Below are 17,224 nucleotides of genomic sequence, written 5' to 3'. Positions count from 1 at the left end.
GTTATGCTTTAGGGTGATAGAAACATTTCAGGTGGTGTGTCCAAATAAGGTGTTCCAAATAGTCTGCATTCAATTGTTTGCAAGACTCTTTGGAAATTAAGTTAACGGTGTTTGTGTGTAGAGTCTGATTAACAAATGTTTATAAACAGAAGAAGCCTGACATGAACCAAAAGTAAAACTTTTTAAAAAAGAGAAGAAAAAAACAGAAAAACAGTTATCCCCACAAAAAACGCCTCTCCAACCATAAAACATCCTTCTTGTTCAGTCAGTGATGCTTAGCTGTAGTTTAATGAATAAAAAGACAATATATAATTTTTTTCAGTGTACATAGCTTTTTAAATTATTCTGGTTTTGATAAAGGTTTTCTCATTACTGATGCTTAGAAATATTTCTAACCTCATTTAGCAGATAAATGTGTTCTTAATAGTAAGTAAGCGGTAGTGCAGTTCTGGATTTTGTTTTGTGATTCTGGATGCTGAATTTTTAAAAGTCAAGATCGTGTTTTATTTTTCCAGGAAGAACAGAAAGAGTTGGATGAAATAACAGCCAAGAGGCAGAAGAGAGGAAAACTAGAAGATGATAAACCTGGAGAAGAGAAGACTATATTACATGGTAATGGCATCTTCCCACCTGTTCTCATTTTCTTGCTCACTGTGTTTTCTTGCCTGCTGTGTTAATTAGTAAGGATGGCAGACAGCCTTAGCAGTTTTGCTGAGGCACCTTGATGTGTCTGTACTGGAGATAATAGCACTCACATGCATAAGCAGAAAGGATAGGGGAAGAGATAAACTTGGACTAGTTCCACTTCATACTGTGAAGAGCAGCATGGAAATGTCATTTTTTGGGGCACTGGTTTTATTTATTTATTTTTAGTGGTATTAGATGCACATATCCCTTTACTATTTTACAGAGCAAACATTTTAAAGTTATGAGTTTGGCTTAGTTTCAACTTCAGAATTACTGCAGTTTTATGTGTCAGTACTTTCATCAGCAGGTAGTGTTTTGAGTTATGGCTTACATACAATTTAGAAAATCACTTGGACTTTATACTTCCCCAATTCTTAATGTAAATGTTCTGTCATACTATGAATAATTGTGTATCAAATACTTGCCCTATGGAAGCCTACAGCATGTGGTACCTTCAAAGAAAATGGTTTGGTAAGTAAGTAAGTAAAATTAAGTGATTTTTGGAAACTGTTATTTCAACTCTCTGCATGCAAACCAGTCCTGCCTTATATTGCTTGGCACAGACAGGTAAACCAAGTCTCTCTTTGTTTACCGCTTTCTACAGCCAGGCTCACACACGCAAGCTGGAGCATCCTTTCTTATATGCATAGAGTCATAGAATGTTTGGGGTTGGAAGGGATCCCTAGAAGTCATCTAGTCCAACCCCCCTGGAGTGAGCAGGGACACCACTAACTAGATCAGGTTGCTCAGAGCCCCATCCAACCTGGCCTTGAATGTTTCCAGGGATGGAATTAAAGAAGTGGCTAGTGAGATACATGTTGCTGACATTAGTACTTCATTCTGGTTTTATGTAGTAGATCATGACAATATTTATCAAATACTGATGAGCATAACAAACCTGAAATTTTAGCCATCGAGCCTCCTATAGAATAATCATTTTGTATCCAACTTTTCATGGCCTCTACCTGAAGTTTCACAACAAAAGACCTTACAAGATAAACTTTAATCTTCTCAGACACAAATGTTCCAGAAATACACCATTTTGTAGATGTGTAAACACTGATACTGTGCAGGAGGTCACTTGTACAACCAAACCTGCCATAACAATATCCCAGAAACTGAGAAATTAATTCAGTCAGTGCACAGCTTAATGTCATGGTTATCCAACACAAGTCTACTCTGAAATACCCATTTCCATGCACAATGCATCTCTCCATGTCTGACTGTCCAGTCACTTCTTAAATCTAGTTAAAGAACAGCTGTTGGCTACTGCTGACCAATATTGGTTCATGCTGGCCAAATGGATCAGGATTTTTTCTCTAATTTGTAATTCTGTTGACATGACTGACATAGCACAGAGCTGGCTGGAATGTGAATTGCAAGCAAATGCCAGGGTTAGGGTTGCACATTATAAACCATGTAGAGTTAGTGTAAGCAAACCCCTGTTGGCCAGAGGAACGCTCTTGCTGTTCAATGATGAGTAAGATGTGTAGGAGAGAGATTGTCTTAATGTTCAGATTATCAGATTCCAAGCAGACTTTGCTGAAATGACTTAATTTGAGCTCAATTGGTGTCAAATAAGATTCCACATCTGTGCCTTATGAAGTGGGTTTTTCTTTCTGCTTCCCCCTACTTCACAGCAGAACAGCTGTCTTGAGAAAAACCTTAATTGTGTGTGGCTGTTGAGCCTTTTGAAGAGTATAACCTCTTAAAATACAGGCTCTTGGATTCTCAGAATTCTGTGTTTACCTTTTCAGTTAAGGAAATGTATGACTATCAGGGGAGATCTTATCTTCATGTTCCTCAAGATGTTGGAGTTAATCTCCGTTCTACAGTGCCACCTGAGAAGTGCTATCTTCCAAAGAAACAAATCCATGTGTGGTCTGGACATACGAAGGTAGGAAGTCATGTTTGTGAGCGTGCATCATGAAAACCCACTTCACTTTGTGTCTGAAGCTAGTAACTTCTATAACACTGAACTATCGGTGGTGGGAAGGAGTATTTTCATGTTTACCACATTATGCATGTAATTTCTTGCATTACATGCTCACACAAGGTGTTTGCCTGCTCAAATGCAGTTGTTTACCTGCATGTACTTTTTCATTAACGTAGCAACTTCCTGACCCCCCCTTTAAAGGGACAAATATTATTCAGTGACTTCTGTGGGATTTGGAGTTATTTCCTGAACTACCATATGAATAAGGCTAATTCTAGAGATCCCTGAAAATGCTTTATATATAGTAAAAGTACTTAAGGGCTTTTTCATATCAAACCTATGGAAAGTTACATAGGTATTGTGGTTATGATGCATCAGCATTACAGTGTTCCCAAATACAGCTATTACCGTTGAGAGGTCTGCCTTGTTAAGAGTTTTCTTTGATGATGCTACTTAACATTTACAGTTTCTTCTTGTGCCAGAGCCTGTAACTATATACATCATTTTGGTATTAAAAAAGTGGTTTAGTGATCAGATTTGTAAAGCTTATACTCAATTTGCTGCTGCTTTTGTCTCTAATTTTCAGTATTGCTTGAGGAAATATGCTGTGCTGCAGTGGACAGCACCTTAATGATATTCGAAAGATGGAAGAAAGGAGGACACAGAGAACACTTTTAGCTTTTACCTTTTTTTTTTGTAATTGAGTCACAGCTCTGAACTCTTCTTCAATGACTGCTGCATCAAAGAGCTTGTAGCTGCAACTATCAGTGCTTTCCAGAATAACATCTCCTCCCCAAAGCTCTAGTCACTCCTCTGCCTATTATCCTATTAGAACAGACCGATGCATAAAATAGCTTTTTCCTTCGAACAAGAGATGAATAATGATATTGATGAGAGAAGCAAAAGAAAGATAGGCTGACAAATCTAGAAAAGCTGGGGGATATAAGTAGACAATAATTGGGAAGATAAAGCACCCAACTCCAACCAGGGGTGGGAGGAACTGGATGGAATATGAATAGAGTAATTGATACAAAATGGAAAGAAGGGACGTCAAACCATGAGTACTTGGTGGTTCTTTGAACTTCATCTGCAAGGAGTACTTAAAATACAGATAGATGGGAAGATGCTGTGCCCAGGGAATCAGATCAGTGGGTAGAAGCCACCGGTAGTATAAGTAAGGAATGGGGCTGGCCAGAAATTTTTTTTTTTTTTGTGGAAAACTTCCTCACCTGCCCCACCTGAAAAGGCTTGTTTTACAGAAACAGTTGCCGAAACCCACAATTTGTATTTCTTTGCTGTGTTTACCATAGTAATGGTGTGAGTGTTGAAGGAGGGTATGTAATACAGCTGTTGAAATGAATCAATTTGTTGCCCATAACAATTGTTCAAAATGCATTGCTGTTTCTCAAATGGAATGTCGATAGGTTATTTCTTTTCAAGATACAGTATCTGTATATTTTATGAAGATAAGCTTTAGCTTTTTGCTTGGAAAAGGCGGCAAGTGAACTGAAGAAATATCTAGATGCTCCACTTACTGTTTAATTATGTCCTTATTTACAGGGTGTCAGTGCAGTTAGATTGTTTCCTCTCTCTGGGCATATACTGTTGTCTTGCTCTATGGATTGCAAAATTAAGGTGAGTTGTTTTTGTATTTTCATGTATATATTTTATATCATCATTGAATATAGACAATGCATTTTAAAGTACTTAAACACTTGGTACTTCTACCAATACCCTTTGTCTGTGTTACTTTTATTTTTTCTTACTTGATTTTTAAATTACAAATTTGTTGGAACAAAGATAGAAATAATACACAAGACTGTGGGTGTTAGAACAGTGTTAGTCATTTAGTAATAGCATTTAGAAAGTCACAAGTTCCTCAGGTTATTGCCTTTGTTGTAATAATTCATTTTCTGTGAAGCCTAGTTTTACAGCTAGCAACAGGTTTCTGCTGAAGTGTTTTACTGAAGCATTTGTGGTCTTGAACTAATCTCATTTTAGTCCAGCGTACAACATATTAGAAAGCTGATAATTTTTTTTTTTCCTAGCAAAGCCTTAGGCCTTTAAAGTTGGAATATGGTATGGGGTTTTTAGTTATTTTAAGGGAGTTTTGCTAACAAAAAGGTGACAGAGCATTCTTGTGAATTCCTGAGTAGATAGTTGTGATTAATCAGTAGATGTGGTATGTTTATAATTAATTTCTTAAAAGATGTTGCCATGTATGTTTGCACTTAATTTCAGCATCATTATTGATTAATAATTGACATCTTTTCTCCCCATCCCTTTTTTTTTTCCAAGCTATGGGAAGTATATGGTGATCGAAGATGTCTACGAACATTTATTGGTAATAGTCTTTTTTTTAAACTGATATATATTTAAACTTCATGGAAGGACATGATTTAGGCTAGCTTAGTAATTTATCATAGAGAGGACTTGTAGACATCCAAGGCAAATGTTATTCAATATAATCTTGGCAATAAGAATTGAAAAATGTACAAGTTTTTAGTGAACCTTTGTCATTATTCCAAGCAATTTCATGTTGATATATAACACCTTGTGACCCTTAAAACAAAATATTAGTGTACTGCAGTCATCAATACTTTATGCAAGACTCCTTTCCAAAGGCAAAATTGTGAAATAAATTGCCTCATCTTCATGTTGAGAACAGCAGCCCTCTATATTTATGCAGTGAGGGCATCTTGTGGTCTGATGATCCCACCTTAAATAGGTGGTCTCTTCTGTGCTGAGTTTCTAGTGCAAAAGCATGGGAATTTTCTTTTTTTTTCTTAGGTTCAGGTGCTGTCTTTGTTCATGTAACAGGTGCTTTTTAAAGCAGATAGCTGAGAGAGAGAGAGAGAAATGCAAACTTCTTAACAGCCTTGAATGCAGAACAAAAGCAGCTGATTCTCCTTTTGAAATGGGAACAGTTCTAGGACACTGAGTGAATATATGTTGAGTAACAACAAAGAAGTCTTCTTTTCACCTAATATTTCTGATGACAGCAGCATGGCAAAGATGAAGGCTCAGAAAAGGTTCTTTCTCAATAGCATGCTCTTTCTGAACAGTTTGACTGTTTTTCTCAAAAGGTCCTTATCAACCAGATTCACCTGCTATTTTGCTATATTTAAGTTACTGTGCCAATATTTTAACTAAAGAGATCTCCTACAAGTCTGATGCAGCGGTCAGATGAAAGTATTGGGGTTGAGGGATAGCATGGTTAACAACAGGTGAAAGCATTCTTCATTTTCTGATCTGATATTTCCCATATTTTGTACCTGTTTTCTAACTTCAAATGTTTCTTCTTTAAATGTATTTCCTGTAGTGTTTGTCTGTCCTCTTTTTCATTAGATGTTGACAATTTTTACAGTGTGTTAAACTTCTCTTGCAGCTCTTAACTGTGACCAGAACAATCTTTGAAGCCAACAGTACTTAAAAGTTCTGCTTGTATATCACTTTATGAATGATGCACAGTGGTTGGTTCTGTGCATTGAAATTGTTTCTCTCCCCAGTGCTTTAGAGGTGTAGGGATTTGGGGGTTTTATTCTCATTGTTCTTTAGGAGTTACTTTTTCTTTCTCACTTGAATCATTCTTTACTAGGGCTCATGAAGAACTTCAATAAGCAATTTCCTTGTTCTCTTTGCATTCTTAAAGACTGGAGCATTTCACTTGAATAATGTTTTAAAATAAAACATTAATTCTAAGCATGAACGGATAAAAGTTTATCATCGCATTTTTTCTATCTTGTAGGACACAGTAAAGCTGTTCGAGACATCTGTTTCAATAATGCTGGCACTCGGTTTCTCAGTGCTGCATATGACCGCTATCTTAAACTCTGGGACACTGAAACAGGTAGGTTTGTATTTGTAGATGCTATTATTTGGCACTATGTTTAATTAATAGTAAATGTGAAGATTATCAGGCTATGAGAAGAGGTCAGTGGTTTGTTTTGCAGTTGTATTACTGTTATCCTTTCCTAAGCTTAGGATTGAGGAATCCTTGCCTGAATTTAAGACTCTTTGTCAAGCAGACCTCTGATCCTAAGGAGGTGATGCTATGCAAAGAGAGTGGTCAGTTTGTGGTATACTGACCAGTCCTGATGTCCTTGATATGTCCTGATGACATACAGGGTACTGAGCAGTTAGATTGTTTGGAAAGCAGTTTGATTGTTTGGTACAGAACACTTTGTGTGTGTATGTGTTTATACAGGTGCATGCATACAAATGTGAAAGAAAGTATAATCAAAGAGCAGGGTAAATTCTACCCTCTGATCCTCTCAAAGGCTTTAAAACAAGCCTTTCGTGCTGTTAGTAAAGTAAAAGTGAAATGAATGGGTTTCAATCAATATCTGCAAAGAACTAATCACCCCATAGAACTTCCAGCCTGACGTGCTACGAATGGCTTGTCTGTTGCAGGGCAATGTATTTCAAGATTCACAAACAGGAAGGTTCCTTACTGTGTCAAGTTCAATCCTGATGAAGATAAACAAAATCTCTTTGTTGCAGGAATGTCTGATAAGAAAATTGTGCAGGTATGTCTACTAAATATATCTTCCTCTAAAAATTATGGTATTTATTAAAAAACAAGGCCTTACTCTGACATTTTTATTTGTAGTGGGATATTCGAAGTGGTGAGATTGTGCAGGAATACGATAGGCATTTGGGAGCTGTCAACACCATTGTGTTTGTGGATGAAAATAGAAGGTTTGTGAGTACATCTGATGACAAGAGTTTAAGAGTCTGGGAATGGTAAGTTTAAAAATTTGAATTTTAACTTGAAGTATATTATGAGCAAACTGAGAAGAGAGTTTATTTTTAGAAGCATACGTAGCACACAGGACACTGGAGTGTAGTGAGTTCTGGCTAGCTGAGGAAGAGCTGAATTTAAATTTCTACAAATTTTTATGTAATTATATATGCAGTAGCTAAAACATTTCACAATAAAGTAGAACCAGAACAATCTCAGTTATTGTTGTTGCTAATTTCTGATAACTGTTGAAGCTGGGCGTATACTCGGCAAACTCCTGCATGCTGCCACTCAGTCTAGTACCGGTCATGGTTCATAAACATTTTTGTCCAGTGGAAGGAAACATCCCTTCCAAAATCTTAATATATTACTTCCAATGTCTTTGAAGTAATTCTTAATGTCTAATAGTGTATTACTGACCCTAGCTTACTGCCCTAATCTACTGCAATATTTGAAAACTGTTTTTAAAGCCTACAGAAACCTAAATCACTGCATACAAAGTGAAATGTCTTACATAGCATCTGTTTTATTGGTGCAGATTCTATGTGGGCATTGGGCTGTATTTATCTTTAGCATTAATATTAATAATTTTTCTTAATATTGTATCTTTTAGAATCATTTCTATAGAGATTTTAATCTTTAAAGCCAGTTGCTTCCTAATCACGTTGATGAACACTAACCAACCCATCCTGGCTTAATGCTTGAGACACTTCACAGATTTCCTTCTCCCCCAAAGCAAGCATAAAACAGCCCTGTCAGCCTGAAGCGCACTGCACTCTATTAGTAATATCTGTTCTCTCTCCTTTCCCCAAGGGTGTATTAGCCCTTAAATTAACCTTTTAAAGAAATGTCTGCTCTGTTACATTAGTGTGTGTCAGTTTTGAAAGCTTTGAACTTGGATGTGCATAGTAATATACGATGTTTGGCCCATGTATCAAATAGCTAGTTTAGTGTAGCTTCATTTCTGGTTTTCTAGTAGTCTGGGGTTTTTGGCAATCATTGATACCCACAGTATGAATACAATATATGACAGAAAAGTGAAAGTCTATCTAAGAAACAAAAAACTTCATTTTAAATGGCTTGCAATTTTTAACATACCTGAGGAGAAACCAAATCTCTCCGATACGAAATGTTTTCCACAAGGTTCTAGGTACTAAGATTTTCAGCTTAGGACTTCTTAAGATTTCTCTAGGCTTTCACATTTCTTTTTGAAATAATCACTCCTATATCTTTAGGTATCCATTTCACTTCGCCGTTCACACATGCAAAGCTGTTGCACAATATGGATGCTAGTTCGACAGCTCTGTGACTAATCAGTTCCTTCCTAGCTTTTTTTTTTTTTTTACGAAAAAAAAAAAAAAAAGCCTAGACAAGAGACTTCAATGTGTGGCATTTGAATGTTACCCAAGCAGCCAGCAAAACCCTCGGCATGTCTGCAATCGGCTGCTGTCATTGCCAGTAGCAGCGGTGGTAATGACCGAAGTCTGGGAACCCAGGCTTAGGCTAGACATGTAATGCTGTCACCATATGTCACTCCAAGACAGCCTCTGTTCAGTATTTCATAATTAGACCCATGTATTTACTGAGCTCCTTAAAGAAAAATCTTTACAATATCGTATCTGCTAAAGGAGTGTCTCCTCTCTGACGAGTGGGAGGAGGATCTCGCTTGCACAAATCTGTTATTTCCTTGAGATTGGATTGCCCTTGTTTTTGTGAGCTTTGTGTTGATCGCTGAAATAAATAGCGAAGTGGGTGGATTTAGTCACTCTGTAGGGAAGAGCAAGAAAGGCAAAAAGGTTCTGGCACGGGAACATCGCAACCTGATTGTTCCAGTAGCAGAAGTTTTTTCCTTCTGAAGGAAAAAGAGTAAGTATTGAGCTTGCTGTATGCTGAAGAAAGAGCTCCCTTGTTCAGATAATAGGGAGCTCAACTGTAGGCAATATTCTGTAATACAGTCATCAGGGATTTTTGGGGGGGGTTTATAAAAAGCAAATGTAATGCTGTCTTCCTAGGCAGGCCTTGAAAACCTTTCTCCACAACCTGCCATGATACATGTTAATCAGTCTGTAGGCATATTTCTATAATTTCGAGATCCAGATTTTTACAATGCATTAAAACTAAGTTAATGTATTCAGTACAGAAGCTTTTGGAGCTTGAAAGCTTCTATGGCAGATTATTTCATGCTGCACCTCAAATCCTTTTTTCCTAAGTTCATAAGGAAAGTTACTTGCAATGTAGGGTGATTTGGCATGTTTCTTCAGATGTCCTTCAGCACAATATTTCTTCAGTATCCTGCAGAAGTAATTATGACCTGAGTGTGGCCTTAAAAGCCAGTGATTAAAGCTGGTCTAATTGCTTAGTTTCAGTTGTCTAGAGACATTTTGTAAACATGCTTTATAAACACTTTACCTGGCTCTGGCCAAGTCAATGGGACTCCATGTCAGACATCATCACAGTGAGGAACTTCTCCCCTGAGAATTTAAATCTCCTTTCCCCAGGAGTTCATCCCATGCATAGATTTTGCTGTGCTGTACACTGAATTGCAGTTGGTTGGTTGCTGAAAGTTCAGACTGCAAGTATAGGACAAGATTCTTGCAGGTTAAATGGTTTCTTTAGGAGTCTTAATGGGAGTACTTTAAAATTTGGCTGCTTTTGCATTTCATGTGATTATATCATTACAGCAGTGATATTAAAGTTGACGTGGGTATCGTATTCTGTGTTCTTTCTTCTAGAAATGCAAAATGTTGTTTTGTCTTTGTCTGCTTCATATACGTCTGATCCTACTTGGATAAAGGGTGAAATGATTTGGGCAATTGACCTTGGAGGCTTTTATTTCCTTTTACCTTCAAGTCAGCTAGCAAAGCAGGAACTGTGCATTGGTAGCTTAGTTATTATCCTGGCAGGCTTAGGAGGCTTGTCATCCCTGTAAAGCTATACCCCTCAGCAGGCCTTTTCTCTCCATCGCTCCTGGTAGAGATACGGTAGTCTCCTGAGAGCATTCTTCATGATGTGCAGATCCCAAAATTGGATTGAGTTGGGTTTGGGAGTTGAGGTTTTTTTCTTGTTTCTTTAAAAGGGTTTTTCTCTCCCCTGCGTGGGGAAGGAGTTGTATTAGATCCCCAGAGTATCACATTTCTAAATATTGGCTAACAGATACTACTTTTGATATGTAAAACTTTTCAGCCTTTGAAATGCTATCAAGTGGGGAAAGGACTTGAAGATCTTTAAATTTAAAAATTTGAACAAACAGTATATCACATGAGTTTTCAGGTCAGGCAACCATGACAGCATCTTTCTTGGTAATTTTTTTTTTTAAAGATCTTTTTAAGGGAGCAGGCTGACATTACTTATTTAGCGATTTGACTGGAAGCAAATGTGAAGCATAAATGTATCTCTTTGCTCTGCCTAACATTTTAATGCAGCATATCCTGCAGCCGTCCTAAGTGCATCTGGTAGGTTTCAACATAAAGCAGAGCTGTCTTGAATAAATTCCGGTAGATGAGCCTGCCTTCATTTGTAAAGGGAGAAGAAGGCAGGACAACCTGTGCTGCATTTAAATTTCTCGCTGCAGTACAATTCAGCACTGGAGATGCATTTTCTGTGATGAGACTTTTTTTTAATGGGGCTTCCAATGGGCTTGCTTTTACCTGGAATTGAGGACTCCAGGTGACCGGTGAGCTGAGGAAGTGTTGGGATGTTGGGAGTTGATTGGGATCTGGCCTTACTGCAGTGATGACCTCCTGTTCTGTTGCAGGTGGGGTTTGAAGCTGTTTGGGTATCGATGCAAAAGGGTAGGACGAGGCATGGAGGGCTGCACTTTCCTGTGCTGTCATGTTGATCAGCCTCAGATTATGTGGACTTTTTGTTATTTTTTTACAGGTTTACTGTCCAACAGCAGTCTTAGGTCTGCCTGCTTGGAAGCCAGTTATCCCTGCATGTGCTCTTATCCACAGAATATTAAGTGGGTTGCCCTTCTTACAGAGAGGGGTAAATGATTTTAACATTTAACTCACAGGAGCATTTGTGTTGCTTCCTGACAACAGAGCAGCTTCTCGCCCCACTGCCCACGTGCACATTACTTAACACAAGATGACAGGAAATAACTTACTCCACAATAAAACAGGACTGTAATTACCTTGCTAATGTCGACCATATTGCCATCCAGCAAGGCTTGGTCAGCAAGTACAAGGCAGCCACACATGCTCTCTACTCCAATAGTATCCCAGCAGCTCTTCTGCTGTGTGAATTGAAGTCATAACCATCCCCTTTATATTAATTAATGTTGCTACAGAACATTTTCTATGTGTTTTCTGCTGAATACATTAATTAAATCTATTTTCTGCTGGAGATTTCTTTTGCTTAATGAGAAAGACACGTGCATGCTTTCCCTTTTTACCAGCCTTCTAGTGTAGGATATGAGGAATACTGTGAATATGCATGGCCCATTAGTAATTCAATTTATATAGTCAAAACCAAATGACAGTTCTGCAGAGTAAGGATTCGACTGTACTTGTTTTTTCCCTAGGTCCACATGCCTTTGTAGAGGACAGTGTGTGTTCTTAACATACACTGGCAGTCTTGTATGGAATTGAAACAAGGCTTTCACAGTTCAGTTCAGCTGTGAACATTTGGAATTGGTTGGCATCCCATTTGGGGAGATCAGGAGGAAAAGGGCATCATCAGAGAGATGAGACACACTACTGTTTTCCTTTTTTTAAAAAAAAAAAAAAGAAAAGACAGAAATATTCTAGTTAAAACTGAAAGACATTCCAGTAAGACACATGCATATATCAATCTATTCTTGCTACCTATATGACAATTTTGTAAGAGCTGCAGTTAAACTGGAGGCAATAGAGTATCTTTGTGTTACAGTTTTACTCTTGATAATTGGAGTTGTTATTCTGCTTTAGACTCTGGGTCATTTGTTTGGGGTAAATTCACTCTGTCAGAGGTTATCCTGTAGGTGGCTCCACAGCTGGAACTCTCTAGGGGGGCATTCATAATATTTTTGAGCTCTTGCACATTCTTCCTTTGGACACCACCATACCCTCTCCATGGTTCAGTGGCTGAGTAAATCAGCTGACTGGAGGCAGCCCTTTGGAAAATCTCCACGTCTTCATAAAACACATACTTCTTCCTTTTGCAGGGACATTCCTGTAGACTTCAAGTACATAGCTGAGCCAAGTATGCATTCGATGCCAGCCGTGACTTTGTCTCCAAATGGTATGTTAACGCTTTACTGCCTCCTTAGGCCTAGTTTACATAGGCATGCCTTACTGATTATATCTCTCTAGCGTTGCCGTGTTGCATCCCCCTGCCACCTCACACTATCCCCCAAATCAATGTGTGCATTTATTCCAAGATTGGACTGGATCTGGTTTTGATTTAAAAGTCTTAAGAAGAACAAGTATGTCAAAATGAGGGGTTATATCAGGATAACAGTATCAATTTAAATTTAGACCTTCATCCCAACAGGGCAAAAGGACTCTTTCTTGCCATAGAGCTATGGTGTGCTCTTTGCTGTATTTAAAATGTTAAGAGAAACAATGGTGGGAACTGACGATGGCTGCAAAGTACTAACCAAGTTCAGTAGTCCTTGTGGTGCCACCATTAAAGCAGAAACTGATGTTGTACGTGATCCTGTTAATGCTGTTCCTTTCTGTTCTGAATATAGCCCAAATAACTCTTGCATAAGAGAAATCCCGAATTAGCTCAGTGTTTCTGTATGTTAATGTTTCACTGGTGTTTATGTTCTTCAATTAGAATCAAACTGAAAGAGGATAAAGGTTCAGTGCCTCCAGTAATCAGTGAAAATCCTTCTAACAAGACAAAATCTCTGTTATCTCTTTTGGCCAAAATTAAATAGCTTTAGTGTCAACATTATTAAAGTGTTACCAGATTTACATTTAACAGTCCCATTATGGTGAGTAGTGATGAACTGATGAACTTGTTGCACAGCTAATGTTTTCAGCCAGCTATCGGCATCAAATTGTATTTGCTTTGCAGTGTAAGTATTTTACTCTTAACAATAGAAGTGGGTTTCTAATATAATAAGGAAGATTCTGGAGGAGGAGAGAGCTGCATTTAAAAATGTTAGATTCCCAAGCTGGCCAGTTTCAACCCCAGTTTCTGAAATTGCACAACTTGCTGTATTCTGATCCAGTCTTTTAGTTCGTCTCATTCTTCCACATTGAAATACTGGAATTCTTATTCTTTTCCCAGTTCTGGCTGGCCAGCACTTCAGTATTTGATTTCTGAGATGAGATAGTAAATGGTGTTAGGGATGAACTAGTCATCTTTTCAGCTCAAGACATCACCTGTCACATTAACTACCATTATCTTGACTTACAGTAGTCCAATGTCACCCAAAACAAGTTATTTCAGAGTAGTTATGCTATAGATTGTGCCAGACATATCATGCATCATTTTGGAGTCAAATGAGTCCTTTAAAGCAAACTGAAAATTTTGCAGATGTGGAACTTTTCTGCTTAGGGGCACTGATTTATGAATCTCATCAATTAATGTCTTCCTTCTGAGAGATGCAGGAAACAGACCTTTTAAAAAGTAGAGGAGAATAACATACTCGGGGTATACATTACACACTTATCTAGAGTCCTGAGTGCATTTTGTAGGAATAGACTTCCCAAATCCTGTCAAACATAAGGTTTTGCCTCTTGGCAGTTGTACCAGGCAGAAGCAGTATCAGCTGCTACCTAGAACCCTAATACATAATGAAAATCTGGATAAGGTAGTGCAAGAAAAGTTACAAAAATCTCTTAAAACTTTCCCATTAGGTCTGCTTCTTCAGATGCAGCGCTCTGATACCACCTTTGTTTATTGCATTTATAGGGAAGTGGTTGGCTTGCCAGTCGATGGATAACCAAATTCTGATTTTTGGAGCTCAGAACAGATTCAGGTTAAACAAAAAGAAAATTTTCAAAGGTCACATGGTAGCTGGCTACGCTTGTCAAGTGGATTTTTCACCTGACATGAGGTAAGTTTTTGTGGGAATGAGCTTCATCTTAAAACTTAAGGGCACAGATGCTAAATTTCTTTCCGAATCCTCTGCACCACCATTCATTGATGCACACCCATCCTATTAACCCGGCATCAGACAGAGTTCTCTGGCCAAGCAGCAGAATGGAAAGTTTTCTTTTGTCATTCGACAGGACTCAGCAGTTGCTCTGAGCAACATTTAGAAAACCGTCCATGTAGTCCAGATTCCCCATTCTGCAGAGGTGACTTACACTGCTGTTAAACCATCCCGAGGCTCCCCTTGTTTTCCCTAGCCCTGGTGCAGCACAGGAGGCTTCCACTTCTGACTTGGCACCTGGCTCTTTTTGCTCATGGCCTGCAGCACAGGGCCTGTTCCCACAGCATGCACTCATCTGGAATACCTGGGATTCGGACTCGCCCAGTTTTCCCAATTTGCAGGTCTGGTGTGGGTATCCTCATTTATTGTTCAGAGAACAGTCTTTTTCATCCTGTTTCCTTAATAATAAGCCCATACACTTACCACTGTGTGTACATAAGATATTCATTACTATAAAAACTGGAGAAGAACCTCAGCAAAACTGGAGGAAAAAGTGGAGAGAAGTGCCTATAAATTTTAGAGAAACTTCTGGCGCTTTCTCTTTTGCTGATGTATTCTGTTTGGTTCCAGTAACACAGTGTATGGTATAATCGCATTGCTTAGCACATTTACCTCGCAGTTGATGAATCACTTTCTGCAGGACTTGTGTGCTTTAGAGCACAGCACGAATGCTAATTCTTTGGTGGGTATGTTTGCAGACTGTCAGACAGGAAGCTCGCTCGGTGAAGCTCTTTTCCATTGCCTAATGTAAAAGTATTATAATACAAGCAGTCTTCACTTCAGAAAGGGTTGTCAGGCTCTGGAACGGGCTGCCCAGGGAGGTGGTCGAGTCCCCATCCCTGGAGGTATTTAAAAGAAGGATAGATGAGGTGCTTAGGGACACAGTTTAGTGGTGGGATGGCAGGGTTTGGTTAAAGGTTGGACTCGATGATCTCAAAGGTCTTTTCCAACCAAAGTGATTCTATGATTCACGCGTGATACAGCTTTTATTTAAATCCTGTTAACACAGCTACGTGATATCTGGAGATGCAGATGGAAAACTTAACATCTGGGACTGGAAGACAACAAAACTCTACAGCAGATTAAAAGCACATGACAAAGTCTGTATTGGTGCAGTGTGGCATCCACATGAAACGTCTAAAGTCATTACATGCGGCTGGGACGGTCTTATTAAACTATGGGACTAGAGAGGATGCTGTGAAGATCTGAAGGTGGAAGTCCCGCGTACGTCTGAGATAAGAGTGAGCTCTGCTGTAAGGATGGGTAGGCATTTGTAATACTGCAGTTCTCCGCTAGCTGTGTATGTGCACTAACAAATGGGAAATCTGCAGAAGACACAACTGGAAGGATACAGTTCTACGTTTGACCTCTGAGTATGAGAAGCTGAGGTCACCTGAAGCATGCAGAATCAAGTGTTAGTTTGTCGTGTCACTGTTTGTGCAAAACACTCTTGTAAAATAAAATACTTTCAAGAAAAACTATTTTTGTGGTTCTGGCTGTCAGGGCTGCGGGGAGTTAAAGGAGAAAACCAGCAACTATGTAATTCTCTTCCTAAGAAGAAATCTTTGATATCTCCTGCAATCAAGCTGGAAAAAGACGCAGTTGTTTACCTGGGTTTGGGTGGTATTTTGTTGTTCCCAGAATCCTTCTAGCTTTATAGCACGCAAAGCCACTTGCTGAGATCTGTTAATGCACAGTATAATTGAAGGACTGATCAGAAGCTAGCAGTCATCAGGTGAACTGTATTGACTGCAGACTCTATTCATAAACTCTTGATTTCTGTCTGTCTTTAACAATAAGCATCATGCCAATCACTGAGTTTCATCTTTGCAAGTTCTCCTCAATTTCAAGATTTTGCTTGTAATGGTTGTGTGTTAAGTGTTGTTTTTTCTCTTCCCATACGCTGTTAAGTTCCAATAAGCATGATCTATTAAAAAAAAAAAAAAGTGGATGTCTCTTGTTCAGTTTGGAATATGTTGTATTATAAGCCCCATGAAGTTTTTGACAGTTTAATGTATATACATGTCACACTTTTTCTCCTCAAAGAACTTATTTTTAATAAATCTTTTTATAAAAAGTCTACTTATCTTCAGTCAATTCTTCTGTCCAGCACTGTCCATATAAAATATTTCTTATAATTTGGTATTTTAATTGGCAGTTGCACCAGTGTTCAGACAAACTCATTCTCTTGCACCCTTCATACAAAACTAATACAAGCTGGAAGCAAGAGAAAAAAAACCTTTCGACTTCTTATCCCCTCTCTTTTTGAGCACATAATGGAAATAAAAGTGTGTAACTCATCTAATTGATCAGCCTTTAGTTACAGTTGTGAATTACACTATATTGTTTACTATACATCCAATCACTGCTCATCAATTATAGACAGTTGCAAAGGAGGAGTTGCCTTGATTGACAACAAGATAGAAGATAAGGTGTAGATGAGCTGCAAAGATCTCAGATTGTGGAGATGGAAGGAGATGGGTTGGTGGTTTTGTGGGGTTTCTGCTGATTTGGGTTTTTTTGATCAACAAGACAATTCTGTTCTCTGCAAGAGTATGTGCTGAAGTTAGCCCCTTGCTAGTGAACGTGGAGCTGATGCATTTTCAGGCCAACTCTCTAAAGCTGAGCTTTGGAGTCTTTCCACTCTCTGTCCATGCCATCGTGTAACTGCTCCAAGTTTACACATTTCTGTTTGCTTTCCCATCTCGGTAGCCTTGCCTACCCCAAAAACTCCACAGGCTGTTTTCACAAGCAGTGTACTGGT

General features: G+C 38.5%; 1 protein-coding gene across 1 annotated transcript in view; it reads left to right on the top strand.

The window, feature by feature from the left end:
* The window catches only part of CDC40 (cell division cycle 40), a 42,036-nt gene extending 25,545 nt beyond the window's left edge, over positions 1 to 16,491 (top strand). Inside the window, exons 6-15 of the mRNA XM_035900293.1 lie at positions 516 to 612; positions 2,445 to 2,584; positions 4,184 to 4,258; positions 4,922 to 4,967; positions 6,372 to 6,473; positions 7,037 to 7,152; positions 7,236 to 7,369; positions 12,514 to 12,590; positions 14,217 to 14,361; positions 15,470 to 16,491. Of these exons, the coding sequence (XP_035756186.1) occupies positions 516 to 612; positions 2,445 to 2,584; positions 4,184 to 4,258; positions 4,922 to 4,967; positions 6,372 to 6,473; positions 7,037 to 7,152; positions 7,236 to 7,369; positions 12,514 to 12,590; positions 14,217 to 14,361; positions 15,470 to 15,647 (1,110 nt within the window). The 3' untranslated portion in view covers positions 15,648 to 16,491. The remainder of the gene's footprint in view (positions 1 to 515; positions 613 to 2,444; positions 2,585 to 4,183; positions 4,259 to 4,921; positions 4,968 to 6,371; positions 6,474 to 7,036; positions 7,153 to 7,235; positions 7,370 to 12,513; positions 12,591 to 14,216; positions 14,362 to 15,469) is intronic.
* Positions 16,492 to 17,224: the final 733 nt, after the last annotated feature.

This window comes from Egretta garzetta, unplaced genomic scaffold, assembly GCF_000687185.1.
Source record: "Egretta garzetta isolate BGI_Z169 unplaced genomic scaffold, ASM68718v1 scaffold138, whole genome shotgun sequence".
Taxonomy (NCBI): Eukaryota; Metazoa; Chordata; class Aves; order Pelecaniformes; family Ardeidae; genus Egretta; species Egretta garzetta.
This window is presented reverse-complemented; position numbering and strand designations above follow the sequence as displayed.